This window comes from Anomaloglossus baeobatrachus, chromosome 2 (genome assembly GCF_048569485.1).
Source record: "Anomaloglossus baeobatrachus isolate aAnoBae1 chromosome 2, aAnoBae1.hap1, whole genome shotgun sequence".
Taxonomy (NCBI): Eukaryota; Metazoa; Chordata; class Amphibia; order Anura; family Aromobatidae; genus Anomaloglossus; species Anomaloglossus baeobatrachus.
This window is the reverse complement of record NC_134354.1, coordinates 21,926,203-21,943,930: the sequence shown is the minus strand read 5'-3', so window position 1 is coordinate 21,943,930 and position 17,728 is coordinate 21,926,203. Positions and strand designations below refer to the sequence as shown.

General features: G+C 52.6%; 1 protein-coding gene across 2 annotated transcripts in view; it reads left to right on the top strand.

The window, feature by feature from the left end:
* MAEL (maelstrom spermatogenic transposon silencer) overlaps nt 1–17,728 on the top strand; it is a 161,159-nt gene that overhangs the window by 26,949 nt on the left and 116,482 nt on the right. For both annotated transcript variants that reach the window (XM_075334916.1, XM_075334915.1), the window contains exon 5: nt 14,937–15,092. In XM_075334916.1, coding sequence (XP_075191031.1) covers nt 14,937–15,092 — 156 coding nt within the window. The remainder of the gene's footprint in view (nt 1–14,936; nt 15,093–17,728) is intronic.

Genomic DNA, 17,728 nt, shown 5'->3' with positions numbered 1-17,728 from the left:
AGGAGGTCAGACATCCACGCATAGCTCCACTGTTTTTAGTCAGCAGCAGCTGCTGACTATGTCGGATGGAAGAAAAGAGGGCCCATACTAGGGCCCCCAGCATGCTCCCTTCTCACCCCACTTTTGTCGGGTGTTTGTTAAGGTTGAGGTACCCATTGCGGGTACGGAGGCTGGAGCCCACATGCTGTTTTCCTTCCCCATCCCCCCCTCGGGGCTCTGGGTGAAGTGGGATCTTACCGGTCTCCAGGCACTGAGACCGAGCTCCATCCACAGACCCGGAGAACCTGCTGGATATGGAGCTGAGTATCGACAGGGACAGGGCCCTGCTACATTAAGGTACTCTGTGTCTCCGTACACATCGCGCACACACACACCAGCATTGCTGGGAGTGCTAGTGCGCCGGGGACAACAGCGCGGAGCGCTTGTGCTATTATTCACTGCAGCTTAGCTGAGTGAATTTATGTGTTAGAAACTGCCGCGCCGGCCGCTGCGGGGTGTTTTACACTGTGGCGCGGCTGGGACTTGTGGTGCGCCGGGGACTTCCGCGCTGGCCGTGCACATAGGACGGCCGCGCTTATTACTCGAGTCCCCGGCTTTGCGGCCTAGTTTTCGCTTCGTTCCCGCCCCCAGCCCTGCCAGTCAGGGGAGGGGCGGGACGCTGTACAGAAAGTCAGCGCCGAGAGCTGGAGTCTGCTTTGCATTCTCCAGCCCCCTTCACTGGACACAGTGGGACGCCAGTTTCCCGCTCTTGTCTGGGGCACGCCCACGGCCCGCCCCTCTTCACAAGACGCCGGCAGCCATTCCTGCATGAGTCTGGGCTGGAGAAGGGAGACAAGCTCTGGGCAACCAGTCACAGGATTCGGGCGACCACACACCCGCCTTTGTGCGGGCGGTAAGCAGCACCTGAAGTGCTGACCCCACTAATGCCATTTGTACTTTATGCCTAGACGGCTAGACTACAGCAGCAAAAAGCAAGGGTGCTAAGGCACAGGCTTTCTAGGCTGCTTGTATTGCATGTGCTGAAGTGTTCATTTGTACTTTATGCTGGTATGCTATACACTGCACTGTACGGTCGCTATTCTTGGCTATATACTCCTAGATGGCTGGACAACAGCAGCAAAAAAGCAAGGGTGCTAAGGCACAGGCTTTCTATGCTGCGTGTATTGCATGTGCTGAAGTGTTCATTTGTACTTTCTGCTTGTATGCTATACATTGCACTGTACGGTCGCTATTCTTGGCTATATGCTTCTAGATGGCTAGACAACAGCAGCAAAAAAGAAAGGGTGCCAAGGCACAGGCGTTCTATGCTGCTTGTACTGCACGTGATACTGTTCCACACGGCAGGTTCCACTGTCCCCATTGTGTGCAATGCTCCCCTGTAGCAATTGGTCAGCCGGGGTCTCTGCTAGAGGTGGCCAAAGGAACCACCTGTGAACCCTGTCCAGGGACAGGGACGGACTTGCAGTTTCGGCTGATAGATTGTCTGTGACTGTGACTAACATCTTAGAGACTTTGCAGTCCAGACGGACCATGGGCAATGTTGATACAATGCTCCCTGGCCGCCCTCATTTGGAACAAATCAGTGCTCCGGGGGGGGTCCCATGCATCCCAGGGCGCAGGCTCTGACACGGACGTCAGTCCCAGACAGTCTAAGCGAGCTCGCTGGGAGCGGCACTCGGCTTCATCACTGGTCAGGGTCCCAGCAGGACTCTCTGTATGATGAGGCAGACGTAGCTGATCAGGACTCTGATCCTGAGACCGCTCTCAATCCGGATACTCCGGATGGTGACGCCATAGTGAATGATCTCCTAGCGTCCATCAAGGGAATGTTGGATATTTCTCCCTCAGCTCCTCCGGTGGAGGAGTCAGCTTCACAGCAGGGGAAATCCCTTTTCAGTATCTCAAGCGTATGTTGAGTACTTTTCTGGCCACTCTGACTTCAGAGAAGCAATCCGGAAACACCACACTTATCCAGATAAGCGTTCTCCAATCGTATTAAGGATACACGTTATCCTTTTTTCTCCCTGACGTGGTCAAGCGCTGGACACAGTGCCCAAAGGTGGATCCCCCAATCTCCAGGCTTGCGGCTAGATCCATAGTTGCAGTGGAAGATGGGACTCCACTTAAAGATGCCATGGACAGACAGATGGTCCTCTGGTTGAACTCTGTCTATGAAGCTATCGGCGTGTCGGTTGCTCCGGCATTCGCAGCCGTATGGGCATTCCAAGCTATTTCAGCTGGTCTTGCGCACGTGGACACTGTCACATGTACATCTGTGCCGCAGACGGCGTCCTTAACCTCGCAATGTCTGCATTGCGACTTACGCTATTAATGCTGTCCTGCACTACGAGCCGTACGTCAGTGGCGTCCGCCGACTCCGTGGTTTTACGCAGAGCCTTGTGGTTGAGGGAATGGAAAGCAGATTCTGCTTCCAAAAAAGTGCTTAACCAGTTTGCCATTATCTGGTGACAGACTGTTTGGTGAGCGATTGAATGAAATCATTAAACAGTCCAAGGGTAAGGACTCTTCCTTACACCAGCCCAGATCAAACAACACAACAGAGGAAGGGACAGTCGAGGTTTCGGTCCTTCCCAGGCTTGGGCAGGTCCCAATTGTCCTCGTCCAAAAGGACTCAAAAGGCTCAGAGAGGCGCAGATTCCTGACAGGCTCAATCACGCCCAAGGAAGGCAGCCGGAGGAACCGCTACCAAGGCGGTTTCCTCATGACGTTCAGCCCTCTCTCTCCACATCCGCGGTCGGTGGCAGACTCTCCCGCTTTGGCGACATTTAGCTGCCACAGGTCAAAGACCGGTGGGTGAGAGACATTTTGTCTCACGTGTACAGGATAGAGTTCTGTTCTCGTCCTCCGACTAGATCTTCAGAACTTCCTCACCTCCCAACCGAGCCGATGCTCTTCTGCAGGCAGAAGGAGTGGTAATCCCTGTTCCTCCTCAGGAACAAGATAAGGTTTTTACTCCAATCTGGTTGTGGTACCAAAAGACGACGGCTTTTTCCGTTCCGTTTTGGACCTAAACCTGCTCAACAAGCACTTGAAAACCAAGCGGTTCCGGATGAAATCCCTCCGCTCCGTCATTGCCTCAATGTCTCAAGGAGATTTCCTAGCGTCAATAGACATCAGGATGCTTATCTCCACGTGCCGATTGCTCCAGAGCACCGGTGTTGGCTACGTTTCGTTATTGAAGACGTGCATCTTCAGTTCGTAGCCCTGCCCTTCGGTCTGGCGACAGCCCCACGGCTTTTCACCAGTTCATGGCAGCAGTGGGAGTAGTCCTGCACTCTCAGGGTCACTCTGTGATCCCTTACTTGGACGATCTACTTGTCAAGGCACCCTCTCAAGAGGCATGCCAACACAGCCTGAACGTGGCGCTGGAGTCTCTCCAGAGTTTCGGGTGGATCATAAACTTTTCAAAGTTAAATCTGACACCGACCCAATCGCTGACATATCTTGGCATGGAGCTTCACACTCTCTCAGCGATAGTGCAGCTCACGCGGAACATACAGCGTTCACTACAGACGGGGGTGCAGTCTCTCCTTCAAGGCCAGTCACACCCCTTAAGACGCCTCATGCAGAGGCAGTCCCTTTCGCGCAGTTTCATCTGCGTCCACTTCTATAGGACATTCTTCGCCAATGGGATGGGAAGTCGACGTCCCTAGACAGGAACGTACCCCTTTCTCAGACGGGCAAGGACTCTCTTCAGAGGAGTCCACCCTTCAGATCAATGTTCTGGAAATCTGGGCAGGGTATCTTGTCCTGCAAACCTTCCAGCAGAGGCTGGACGGCAAACAGATCCGAATTCATTCGGACAATTTCGCAGCGGTGGCATACATCAACCACCAAGGCGGAACACGCAGTCGGCAAGCCTCCCAGGAAGTCCGGCGGATTCTGATGTGGGTGGCAGACAGAGCATACACCATATCCGCAGTTCACATCCCGGGCGTAGAAAACTGGGAAGCAGACTTCCTCAGTCGCCAGGGCATGGACGCAGGGGAATGGTCTCTGCACCCGGACGGGTGTCAAGAAATCTGTAGCCGCTGGGGGAGGCCGGACGTCGACCTACTGGCGTCTCGGCACAACAACAAGGGCCCGATTTTCATGGCGCGGTCTCACGATCAAAGAGCTCTGGCGGCAGGCGCCTTAGTTCAGGATTGGTCGCAGTTCCAGCTACCCTATGTGTTTCCCTCTCTGGCACTGTTGCCCAGAGGGCTACGCAAGATCAGCTCCGATTGCCGCCGCGCCATCCTCGTCGCCCCAGACTGGCCGAGGAGGTCGTGGTACCTGCATCTGTGGCATCTCACGGTCGGCCGACCGTGGGCACTACCAGACCGGCCAGACTTACTGTCCCAAGGGCCGTTTTTTCCATCTGAATTCTACAGCCCTGAACCTGACTGTGTGGCCATTGAGTCCTGGATCCTAGCGTCTTCAGGATTATCTCAAGACGTCATTGTCACCATGAGACGGGCTAGGAAGCCGACGTCTGCCAAGATCTACCACAAGACGTGGAAGATATTCTTATCTTAGGGCTCTGCTCAGGGAGTGTCTCCCTGGACATTTGCATTGCCTACTTTCTTCGGCGCTCCATTGGGAGACCCAGACGATTGGGTGTATAGCTACTGCCTCCGGAGGCCACACAAAGCATTACACTAAAAAGTGTAAGGCCCCTCCCCTTCTGGCTATACACCCCCCGTGGGATCACGGGCTGCTCAGTTTTCAAGCTTTGTGCGAAGGAGGTCAGACATCCACGCATAGCTCCACTGTTTAGTCAGCAGTAGCTGCTGACTATGTCGGATGGAAGAAAAGAGGGCCCATACTAGGGCCCCCAGCATGCTCCCTTCTCACCCCACTCTTGTCGGGTGTTTGTTAAGGTTGAGGTACCCATTGCGGGTACGGAGGCTGGAGCCCACATGCTGCTTTCCTTCCCCATCCCCCTGAAGGGCTCTGGTGAAGTGGGATCTTACCGGCCTCCAGACTCTGAGGCCGGGCTCCATCCACAGACCCGGAGATCCTGCTGGATACGGAGCTGGGTACCATCAGGGACACGGCCCTGCAACATTCAGGTACTCTGTGTCCCCTACAGACAGGCACAGAACACGCCAGAGTTGCTGGGTGTTCTAGTGCGCCGGGGACAGTAGCGCTGTGCGCTGGGGTTATATGCACTACAGCTTTGCTGAGTGGCATTATTGTGGGGAACTACCGCGCCGACTGCCACTGAAAGCTGCGGCGCGGCTGAGACCTGTGGTGCGCCGGGGACTTCGCGCCGGCCGTGCTTTTACGACGGCAGCGCTCATAAATCTAGTCCCCGGCTTTTGCGGCCTAGTTACGGTTCGTTCCCGCCCACAACCCTGTCATTCAGGGAAGGGGAGAGACGCGATCCAATGATCAGCGCCGAGGGCTGGAGTCTTATTTACATACTCCAGCCCTCTCACTGGGCACAGTGGGACGCCAGTTTCCCGCTCTTGGTCTGAACACGCCCACGTGCCGTCCCTCTTCACAGGACGCCGGCGGCCATTCCTGCAAGCAGTCTGGCTGGAGAACGGACATAGCCCTGGGAGACCCAGACAGGGGATTCTGGCGACCACACAACCGCTCTTAAGCGGGCGGTAAGCAGCACATATGTGCTGACCCCACTAGTGCCACAGTGTTATTTTGTGTACTTTTTGGAGGTACCTCTATATATATATATATATATATATTGCACTGTAGGTCGCTTCTTGGCTTTATACCCTAGATTGCTCTGAGGAGACAACAGCATGTCATCCGCAAAAAGCAAGGGTGCCAAGGCACGGGCTTCATATGCTGCCTGTACCGCATGTGGGGCTGATCTACCGACAGGCTCCACTGACCCCCATTGTGCGCAATGTTCGGTCCCTGTGCCACTTCGTCAGCCGGAGTCTATGCTAGTAGTGGCCCAGGCAGAGACGCCTGTGAACCCTGTCCCGGTGACGGGGACAGAGTTTGCAGTTTTTGCTGATAAGATGTCTGTGACTATGACAAAAATTCTGGAAACTTTGCAGTCCAGGCCGGTCACTCAGACCATGGGTACTGCTGATTCTAGTCCCCCTCAGTTGGAACTAATCCGGGCTCCAAGGAGGTCCCAGACATCACAGGCTGAAGGCTCTGACTCGGACGACAGTCCCAGGCAGCCTAAGCGAGCTCGCTGGGAGAGACCCTCGGCGTCATCACGCTGGTCAGGGTCTCAGCGAGAAGATTCTCTGTATGATGAGACAGAGGCAGGTAATCAGGAGTCTAGCCCTGAGACCGCTTTCAATCCGGATACCCCTGATGGTGACGCCATGGTAAATGACCTTATAGCGGCCATCAATAAACTGTTGGATCTTTCTCCCCCGGCTCCTCCAGCGGAGGAGGCAGCTGCAGAGCAGGAGAAATTCCATTTCAGGTATCCTAAGCGTAAATTGAGCACTTTTCTGGACCACTCTGACTTCAGAGAAGCAGTCCAGAAACACAATGCTTATCCAGATAAGCGCTTCTCCAAACGTCTTAAGGATACACGTTATCCCTTTCCCCCTGACGTGGTCAAACGCTGGACCCAGTGTCCAAAGGTGGATCCCCCAATCTCCAAGCTTGCGGCTAGATCCATAGTTGCGGTGGAAGATGGGGCTTCACTTAAAGATGCCAATGACAGGCAGATGGACCTTTGGTTGAAATCTGAAATCTGTCTACGAAGCTATCGGCGCGTCGTTTGCTCCAGCATTCGCAGCCGTGTGGGCGCTCCAAGCTATTTCAGCTGGTCTGGCGCAGGTGGACTCTATCATACGTCCATCAGTGCCGCAAGTGGCGTCCTTAACTTCACAGATGTCTGCATTTGCAACTTATGCTATCAATGCTGTCCTGGACTCTGCGAGCCGTACCTCAATGGCGTCCGCCAACTCTGTGGTGTTACGCAGAGCCTTGTGGCTAAAGGAATGGAAAGCAGATTCTGCTTCCAAAAAATGCTTAACCAGTTTACCATTATCTGGAGACAGACTGTTTGGTGAGCAATTGGCTGAAATCATTAAACAGTCCAAAGGTAAGGATTCCTCCTTACCTCAACCCAGATCAAACAAGCCTCAACAGAGGAGGGGACAGTCGAGGTTTCGATCCTTTCGAGGCTCGGGCAGGGGCCAATTCTCCTCGTCCAAAGGGACTCAGAAGGAGCAGAGGAACTCAGATTCCTGGCGGGCTCTCTCACGCCCAAAGAAGGCAGCCGGAGGTACCGCTTCCAAAGCGGCGACCTCATGACTTTCGACCTCCTCCCTCCGCATCCTCGGTCGGTGGCAGGCTCTCCCGCTTTTGCGACATTTGGCTGCCACAGGTCAAAGACCGGTGGGTAACAGACATTTTGTCCCACGGGTACAAGATAGAGTTCTGTTCTCGTCCTCTGTCGCGGTTCTTCAGGACTGTTCCACATCCCGACCGAGCCGATGCTCTTCTGCAGGCGGTGGGCTCTCTAAGGGCAGAAGGAGTGGTGATCCCTGTTCCCCTTCAGGAACAAGGTCAAGGTTTTTACTCCAATCTCTTTGTGGTACCAAAAAAGGACGGCTCTTTCCGTCCTGTTCTGGACCTAAAACTGCTCAACAAGCACGTGAAAACCAGACGGTTCCGGATGGAATCCCTCCGCTCCGTCATTGCCTCAATGTCTCAAGGAGATTTCTTGGCATCAATAGACATCAAAGATGCCTATCTCCACGTGCCGATTGCGCCAGAACACCAGCGTTTTCTACGCTTCGTGATAGAAGACGAACATTTTCAGTTCGTAGCCCTGCCATTCGGTCTGGCGACAGCCCCACGGGTTTTCACCAAGGTCATGGCAGCAGTGGTAGCAGTCCTACACTCGCAGGGACACTCGGTGATCCCTTACCTGGACGATCTACTTGTCAAGGCACCCTCTCAGGAGGCATGCCAACACAGCCTGAACGTTGCGCTGGAGACTCTCCAGACCTTCGGGTGGATCATCAACTTTTCGAAGTCAAATCTGTCACCGACACAATCACTAACGTATCTTGGCATGGAGTTTCATACTCTCTCAGCGATAGTGAAGCTTCCGATGGACAAACAGCGTTCACTACAGACGGGGGTGCATTCTCTCCTTCAAGGCCAGTCGCACCCCTTAAGACGCCTCATGCACTTCCTAGGGAAGATGGTGGCAGCAATGGAGGCAGTCCCGTTTGCGCAGTTTCATCTGCGCCCGCTTCAATGGGACATTCTCCGCCAATGGGACGGGAAGTCGACGTCCTTAGACAAGAAAGTCTCCCTTTCCCAGACGGCCAAGGACTCTCTTCAGTGGTGGCTTCTTCCCACCTCTTTATCACAGGGAAGGTCCTTCCTACCCCCATCCTGGGCGGTGGTCACGACAGATGCGAGTCTGTCAGGGTGGGGAGCAGTTTTTCTCCACCACAGGGCTCAGGGTACCTGGACTCAGCAGGAGTCCACCCTTCAGATCAATGTTCTGGAAATCAGGGCAGTGTATCTAGCCCTACAAGCCTTCCAGCAGTGGCTGGAAGGAAAGCAGATCCGAGTTCAGTCGGACAACTCCACAGCGGTGGCATACATCAACCACCAAGGCGGGACACGCAGCCGGCAAGCCTTCCAGGAAGTCCGGCGGATTCTGATGTGGGTGGAAGCCACGGCCTCCACCATATCCGCAGTTCACATCCCGGGCGTAGACAATTGGGAAGCAGACTTCCTCAGTCGCCAGGGCATGGACGCAGGGGAATGGTCCCTTCACCCGGACGTGTTTCAGGAGATCTGTCGCCGCTGGGGAATGCCGGACGTAGACCTAATGGCGTCTCGGCACAACAACAAGGTCCCAACCTTCATGGCGCGGTCTCGCGATCAAAGAGCTCTAGCGGCAGACGCCTTAGTGCAAGATTGGTCGCAGTTCCAGCTACCCTATGTGTTTCCCCCTCTGGCACTCTTGCCCAGAGTGCTGCACAAGATCAGATCCGATTGCCGCCGCGCCATCCTCGTCGCCCCAGACTGGCCGAGGAGGTCGTGGTACCCGGACCTGTGGCATCTCACGGTCGGCGAACCGTGGGCGCTACCAGACCGGCCAGACTTACTGTCACAAGGGCCGTTTTTCCACCTGAATTCTGCGGCCCTGAACCTGACTGTGTGGCCATTGAGTCCTGGATCCTAGCGTCTTCAGGATTGTCTCAAGGGGTCGTTGCCACCATGAGACAGGCTAGGAAACCCACGTCTGCTAAGATCTATCACAGGACGTGGAAGATTTTCTTATCCTGGTGCTCGGCTCAGGGAGTGTCCCCCTGGCCATTTGCATTGCCTACCTTTCTTTCCTTTCTGCAATCTGGTTTGGAAAAAGGCTTATCGCTCGGCTCCCTTAAAGGGCAAGTCTCAGCGCTATCGGTATTCTTTCAGAAGCGCCTAGCACGACTTCCTCAGGTACGCACGTTCCTGCAGGGGGTTTGTCACATTGTCCCGCCGTACAAACGGCCGTTAGATCCATGGGATCTGAACAGGGTTCTCATAGCTCTACAGAAGCCGCCCTTCGAGCCTCTGAAAGATGTTTCACTTTCTCGACTCTCACAGAAAGTGGCCTTTCTAGTAGCGGTTACGTCTCTTCGGAGGGTGTCCGAACTGGCAGCGCTGTCGTCCAAAGCTCCCTTCCTGGTGTTTCACCAGGACAAGGTGGTGCTGCGCCCGATTCAGGAGTTTCTCCCTAAGGTGGTATCCTCCTTTCACCTCAATCAGGATATCTCCTTACCTTCCTTTTGTCCTCATCCGGTTCATCGGTATGAGAAGGATTTGCATTTGTTAGATCTGGTGAGAGCACTCAAAATCTACAATTCCCGCACGGCGCCACTGCGCCGCTCAGATGCACTCTTTGTCCTTGTCGCTGGAAAGCGCAAAGGATCGCAGGCTTCCAAATCCACCCTGGCTCGATGGATCAAGGAGCCAATTCTTGAAGCCTACCGTTCTGCTGGGCTTCCGGTTCCATCAGGGCTGAAGGCCCATTCTACCAGAGCCGTGGGTGCGTCCTGGGCGTTACGACACCAGGCTACGGCTCAACAGGTGTGCCAGGCAGCTACCTGGTCGAGTCTGCACACTTTCACCAAACATTATCAGGTGCATACCTACGCGGCGGCGGACGCCAGCCTAGGTAGAAGAGTCCTGCAGGCGGCAGTTGCCTCCTCGTAGAGGAGGGCTGTTTTGCAGCGGTATCTTGAGGTATTAATTTACCCACCCAGGGACTGCTTTTGGACGTCCCAATCGTCTGGGTCTCCCAATGGAGCGCCGAAGAAGAAGGGAATTTTGTTACTTACCGTAAATTCCTTTTCTTCTAGCTCCAATTGGGAGACCCAGCACCCGCCCTGTTTCCTTCGGGATTTTTGTTTTTTTCGGGTATACATGTTGTTCATGTTGAACGGTTTCAGTTCTCCGAGGTTCCTTCGGATTGAATTTGTTTAAACCAGTTATTGGCTTTCCTCCTTCTTGCTTTAGCACTAAAACTGAGCAGCCCGTGATCCCACGGGGGGTGTATAGCCAGAAGGGGAGGGGCCTTACACTTTTTAGTGTAATGCTTTGTGTGGCCTCCGGAGGCAGTAGCTATACACCCAATCGTCTGGGTCTCCCAATTGGAGCTAGAAGAAAAGGAATTTACGGTAAGTAACAAAATTCCCTTCTTTCCTTCCTTCCTGCAATCTGGTTGGGAAAAGGTTTGTCGCTCGGCTCCCTTAACGGACGAGTCCCAGCGCTGTCTGTATTCTTTCAGAAGCGCATAGTACGACTTCCTCAGGTACGCACGTTCCTGCAGGGGGTTTGTCACATTGTCCCTCCGTACAAGAGGCCGTTAGACCCATGGGATCTGAACAGGGTACTAATTGCTCTCCAGGAGCCGCCCTTCGAGCCTCTGAGGGATGTTTCACTTTCTCGATTTTCACAGAAAGTGGCCTTTTTGGTAGCGGTCACGTCTCGTCAGAGAGTGTCCGAGCTAGCAGCGCTGTCATCCAAAGCTCCCTTCCTGGTGTTTCACCAAGACAAGGTAGTGCTGCGCCTGATTCCGGGGTTTCTCCCTAAGGTGGTATCCCCCTTTTCATCTCAGTCAGGATATCTCCTTACCTTCCTTTTGTCCTCATCCAGTTCATCGATATGAATTGGATTTGCATTTGTTGGATCTGATGAGAGCGCTCAGAATCTACATTTCCCGCACGGCGCCCCTGCGCCGCTCGGATGCACTCTTTGTACTTGTCGCTGGTCAGCGCAAAGGGTCGCAGGCTTCCAAATCCACCCTGGCTCGATGGATCAAGGAACCAATTCTTGAAGCCTACCGTTCTGCTGGGCTTCCGGTTCCATCAGGGCTGAAGGCCCATTCTACCAGAGCCGTGGGTGCGTCCTGGACATTACGGCACCAGGCTACGGCTCAGCAGGTGTGCCAGGCGGCTACCTGGGCGAGTCTGCACACCTTCACCAAGCGTTATCAGGTGCATGCCTACGCTTAGGCGGATGCCAGCCTAAGTAGAAGAGTCCTGCAGGCGGCGGTTGCCTCCATGTAGGGAAGGGCTGTTTTTACAGTCCAAACTTGAGGTATTAATTTACCCACCCAGGGACTGCTTTTGGACGTCCCAATCGTCTGGGTCTCCCAATGGAGCGCCGAAGAAGAAGGGAATTTTGTTACTTACCGTAAATTCCTTTTCTTCTAGCTCCAATTGGGAGACCCAGCACCCGCCCCTGTTCCTTCGGGATTTTTGGTTGTTCGGGTACACATGTTGTTCATGTTGAATGGTTTCAGTTCTCCGATGTTCCTTCGGATTGAATTGTTTAACCAATTATTGGCTTTCCTCCTTCTTGCTTTTGCACTAAAACTGAAGCAGCCCGTGATCCCACGGGGGGTGTATATGCAGAAGGGGAGGGGCCTTACACTTTTTAGTGTAATACTTTGTGTGGCCTCCGGAGGCAGTAGCTATACACCCAATCGTCTGGGTCTCCCAATTGGAGCTAGAAGAAAAGGAATTTACGGTAAGTAACAAAATTCCCTTCTTTGTCCTCATCCAGTTCATCGGTATGAAAAGGATTTGCATTTGTTGGATCTCGTGAGAGCACTCAGAATCTACATTTCCCGCACGGCGCCCCTGCGCCGCTCGGATGCACTCTTTGTCCTTGTCGCTGGTAAGCGCAAAGGATCGCAGGCTTCCAAATCCACCCTGGCTCGATGGATCAAGGAACCAATTCTTGAAGCCTACCGTTCTGCTGGGCTTCCGGTTCCATCAGGGCTGAAGGCCCATTCTACCAGAGCCGTGGGTGCGTCCTGGGCATTACGACACCAGGCTACGGCTCAACAGGTGTGCCAGGCAGCTACCTGGTCGAGTCTGCACACTTTCACCAAACATTATCAGGTGCATACCTACGCTTCGGCGGACGCCAGCCTAGGTAGAAGAGTCCTGCAGGCGGCGGTTGCCTCCTCGTAGGGGAGGGCTGTTTTGCAGCTCTAACTTGAGGTATTAATTTACCCACCCAGGGACTGCTTTTGGACGTCCCAATCGTCTGGGTCTCCCAATGGAGCGCCGAAGAAGAAGGGAATTTTGTTACTTACCGTAAATTCCTTTTCTTCTAGCTCCAATTGGGAGACCCAGCACCCGCCCTGTTTCCTTCGGGATTTTTGTTTTTTTCGGGTACACATGTTGTTCATGTTGAACGGTTTCAGTTCTCCGATGTTACTTCGGATTGAATTTGTTTAAACCAGTTATTGGCTTTCCTCCTTCTTGCTTTAGCACTAAAACTGAGCAGCCCGTGATCCCACGGGGGGTGTATAGCCAGAAGGGGAGGGGCCTTACACTTTTTAGTGTAATGCTTTGTGTGGCCTCCGGAGGCAGTAGCTATACACCCAATCGTCTGGGTCTCCCAATTGGAGCTAGAAGAAAAGGAATTTATGGTAAGTAACAAAATTCCCTTCTTTGTTTACTTACCGTAAATTCCTTTTCTTCTAGCTCCTATTGGGAGACCCAGCACCCGCCCCTGTTCCCTTCGGGCTGTTGTTTTTTTGTGTACACATGTTGTTCATGTTCATTGTTCTTTGGTTCATGGTTTCAGTTCTCCGAACATCCTTCGGATTGAATTTACCTTAGACCAATTTATAAGTTTCCTCCTTCCTGCTTTGGCACCAAAACTGATGGGCCCGTGATGCACGGGAGGGTGTATAGCAGAGGGGAGGGGTTACACTTTTTAAAGTGTAATAACTTTGTGTGGCCTCCGGAGGCAGAAGCTATACACCCAATTGTCTGGGTCAATTGTCTGGGTCTCCCAATAGGAGCTAGAAGAAAAGGAATTTACGGTAAGTAAACAAAATTCCCTTCTTTTTAAGAGGCATTTGTTATGGACTCACCTGACTAGTTGGATTCTCTAAGCCATCAGTCATGAGGATGCAGCTGAGATGGACATTCCAGACATTACATGGATTAGGTATGACCAGGACAGCTGAGTATGCAGGATCACAGAACTGGAAGCACCAAATGTGTGGATAGAACAGGAACAGCAGAGATTTATAGGCACATGGATATCCCGCTTGTAGAATTGCAAGTGCTCACAATAATAGAGATCTATTTGCAAACTGGTAACTTGCTTGCAGAGCTGTGCGTACATTCAAGTAAAGAATTATAGGCAAGCTGGTAACTTGCTTGCAGAGCTGTGCGTACATTCAAGTAAAGAATTATAGGCAAGTTGGTAACTTGCTTGCAGAGCTGTGATTACATTCAAATAGAGAATTATAGTCAAGCTGGTAACTTGCTTGCAGAGCTGTGATTACATTCAAATAGAGAATTATAGGCAAGCTGGTAACTTGCTGGCAGAGTTGTGGGAAAATCGCTGCAAATCCGCATGCGGATTTACCGCGGATTTGGTGCGGATTTTTTCTGGAGGTCTGGAAATCTTCCACTCCCAGAAATTTCTCAAGAAATTTTCTTGAGAAACTTCACATTTCTAGTGCGCACAAAGCCTAAGACAGGATATCAGCGGTGCTTGTTAGGCTATCACAGTAACCTGGCGAGAGCTGGCTATGGGGGACGGAGGCAAAACCCGACACTGGAGACCGGACAGATAAGTAACAGTATCACCCGACACTGGAGACCGGACAGATAAGTAACAGTATCACCCGACACTGGAGAGCGGACAGATGAGTAACGGTATCACCCGACACTGGAGAGCGGACAGATGAGTAACGGTATCACCCGACACTGGAGACCGGACAGATGAGTAACAGTATCACCCGACACTGGAGACCGGACAGATGAGTAACAGTATCACCCGACACTGGAGACCGGACAGATGAGTAACAGTATCACCCGACACTGGAGACCGGACAGATGAGTAACAGTATCACCCGACACTGGAGACCTGACAGATGAGTAACAGTATTACCCGACACTGGAGACCGGACAGATGAGTAACAGTATCACCCGACACTGGAGACCGGACAGATGAGTAACAGTATCACCCGACACTGGAGACCGGACAGATGAGTAACAGTATCACCCGACACTGGAGACCGGACAGATGAGTAACAGTATCACCCGACACTGGAGACTGGACAGATGAGTAACAGTATTACCCGACACTGGAGACTGGACAGATGAGTAACAGTATTACCCGACACTGGAGACCGGACAGATGAGTAATGGTATCACCCGACACTGGAGACCGGACAGATGAGTAATGGTATCACCCGACACTGGAGACCGGACAGATGAGTAACAGTATCACCCGACACTGGAGACTGGACAGATGAGTAACAGTATCACCCGACACTGGAGACCGGACAGATGAGTAATGGTATCACCCGACACTGGAGACCGGACAGATGAGTAACAGTATTACCCGACACTGGAGACCGGACAGATGAGTAATGGTATATGTTCTGTCATACCTGTGTGCAGTGCAAACACATTACCATCTCCTTCTTTATTTTGTAGACTTGGAGAAATGTGAGATTTACATCATTAATATCTTCAGCCATGGAGAGATGCCGGCCGTGTGCGAGCAGCGCTTCGTTCCCTGTGAGATCGGCTGCGTGCGCTACTCCCTGCAGGAGGGCGTCATAGACTCCTTCCACAAATTCATAGACCCAGGTGAGGAGCCATACCCGGACAACCCCTTTAAGTTTCTATTGTTTGGTCGATAGAACTTGATTTTTGTAGAGAAAGTTATTATTTTGACTTTCTGATTTTGTTTTTTTTTATTTTTTTGGGAGGGGGTGCTGAAGGTTTTATGGTTATTGGGTAAAATAACCTTATCGAAGCCAATTCTGCAAAACAGAGTCAATAACAGCCCAAAAAGTCCTCTACATCAGGCAAAAATAGCAGGGACTAAAACCTAACTTTCAATAGAAATATTAAAAACTTAAATAGGTGGTAATGTGCAAAAAACATGAGGTGCAAATTTGTTTTTGATTATTGCACCTTATTTTTTTTTTTTTTGTATCTTTGCACATTATTACCTACTAGCTGTAGTACCTGGCGTTATCCGAGATAGTAACTCTCTCTCCCAGTCTCTGTCTATCTCTCTGTCTGTCTTTTGTATCAGTTTATCTGTCTCTAGCTCTTTCCCCGGCTCTGTCTGTCTCTTTCCCCGGCTCTGTCTGTCTCTTTCCCTGGCTCTGTCTGTCTCTTTCCCTGGCTCTGTCTGTCTCTTTCCCCGGCTCTGTCTGTCTCTTTCCCTGGCTCTGTCTGTCTCTTTCCCTGGCTCTGTCTGTCTCTTTCCCTGGCTCTGTCTGTCTCTTTCCCCGGCTCTGTCTCTTTCCCCGGCTCTGTCTGTCTCACCACCGACATCATATCACCTCACATAACCTTCTTATACTAACAATGTCTTTCGTTCCTATAATAACCAATCCATTGACTTTAATGGAGGCAGATTTTTTGGAGAGTAACTGTAAAGTGCGTGGTTAAATTTCCCCATCAAAACATAGTCTATGATGACATTCCCTGAGTCAAATGAGGCGTCTGTGCAAAATTATGTGATTGTAAATGCGACGGTGCGGATTCTTTTAGCGGACACACACACACACACACACACAGCTTTATATATTAGATTTAGGTTTTTAATAGTTAGATTACAAGTTAAGTTTTAGTCCCTGCTATTTTTGTAAAATAACCTTTTAATATGATTCTGATCAGTGCAATTACTGCAATGCCAAACGTTAAAAAATAAATAAAAAAAAAATAAATCAGAAATTAGTTAGAAAACAATTAATTTGTGTCCTTTTTCTCTCAGATCTGTAATTTTCTCATCTTTCTGTGGACGGATCAATTTAAGGGGCTTATTTTTTGTGGGGAGCTCACGTTCTTTACTGACAGATTTTTGGGGTAGATATGACATCTTCTTAGCACATTAACCCCTTCACGACCGCGGGCCGTAAAATTACGTCCTATTTTAACGTGACTTAACGACCAGGGACGTAATTTTACGGCCTAAACTTCATTTGATTGCCGTGGCCATAGCAACGGCTTTCAAATGATGTCCCCTGCTGTTTCTTACAGCAGGGGACCTTTGCTTCACCCCAGAGGGGGTGGCATCGCCACCCCCCATAGGCGATCGATGTGATTGGCTGTTCAAATCGGAACCGCCAATCACATTGATCACGCTGTTTTCGGCAAAAAAAAATGCCAAAAATTGTGTGATCTTGTAAAATCCAGCTAGGACCGGAGCTGCAGCAGCTCCGATCATTGGCTGGAAGCAAGCAGACACCGTGGCCACCCCCTGCAGCACTGATTGGAGCGATCGTGCTATGACGCGCAATCGCTCCAATCAGTGTGCAGTGGGGCGGTCTGATCTGCCGGTGGCCGCCCTCCCCAGGCCTGTGCTGGTCTGGGGACCCTCCCCCAACATGTCGGCAGCGTGCAGCACTGGCTGGTACTAGTGGTACCACGCCACCGCTGCTGCTGCCACGTCACGGAGCAGGAGCAGTGAGTATTGTGCTCACCTTGCAGCCCCTGCGCGCTTCCGTAATGGCCCCTGCTCGTGCCCCCCTGCACTCTGCCCCCCCCCCCCCCCGACATCCCGATCTGCCCCCCCGACATCCCGATCTGCCCCCCCGACATCCCGATCTGCCCCCCGCCATCTCTATTCTGCAGCTCCTCCGGTATCCCTCCTCCCCTGCTCTCTTGCAGCCCCTGCGCGCTCTTGTGATTTGCTCCTGCGCGCTCCCGTAATGGCCCCTGCCCGTGCCCCCCTGCGATCTGCCCCCCGACATCCCGGTCTGCCCCCCGACATCCCGGTCTGCCCCCCGACATCCCGGTCTGCCCCCCGACATCCCGGTCTGCCCCCCGACATCCCGGTCTGCCCCCCGACATCCCGGTCTGCCCCCCGCCATCCCGGTCTGCCCCCCGCCATCCCGGTCTGCCCCCCGCCATCCCGGTCTGCCCCCCGCCATCCCGGTCTGCCCCCCGCCATCCCGGTCTGCCCCCCGCCATCCCGGTCTGCCCCCCGCCATCCCAATCTGCCGGCCTCCCCCGTGATCTCTATTCTGCAGCTCCTCCGGTATCTCCCTCCTCTGCTCTCCCCCTCTGCTGTCCCCCCGACGTCCTCTTACCTGTCTTCACCGGCCGATCACATCTGCCTTCATCGCTGGGTCCTTCTTCCTGGGTCTTCTGCTGAGCTGTCCAACTTCCTGCCTGCTGGCTGCTGCTATAAAGCTGTTCCTTGCCTTCTGTTCCTCCTGCTAATCCTCTAGGTACTGTGAGTATAACTTTTTTTTTTCTTTTTTTTC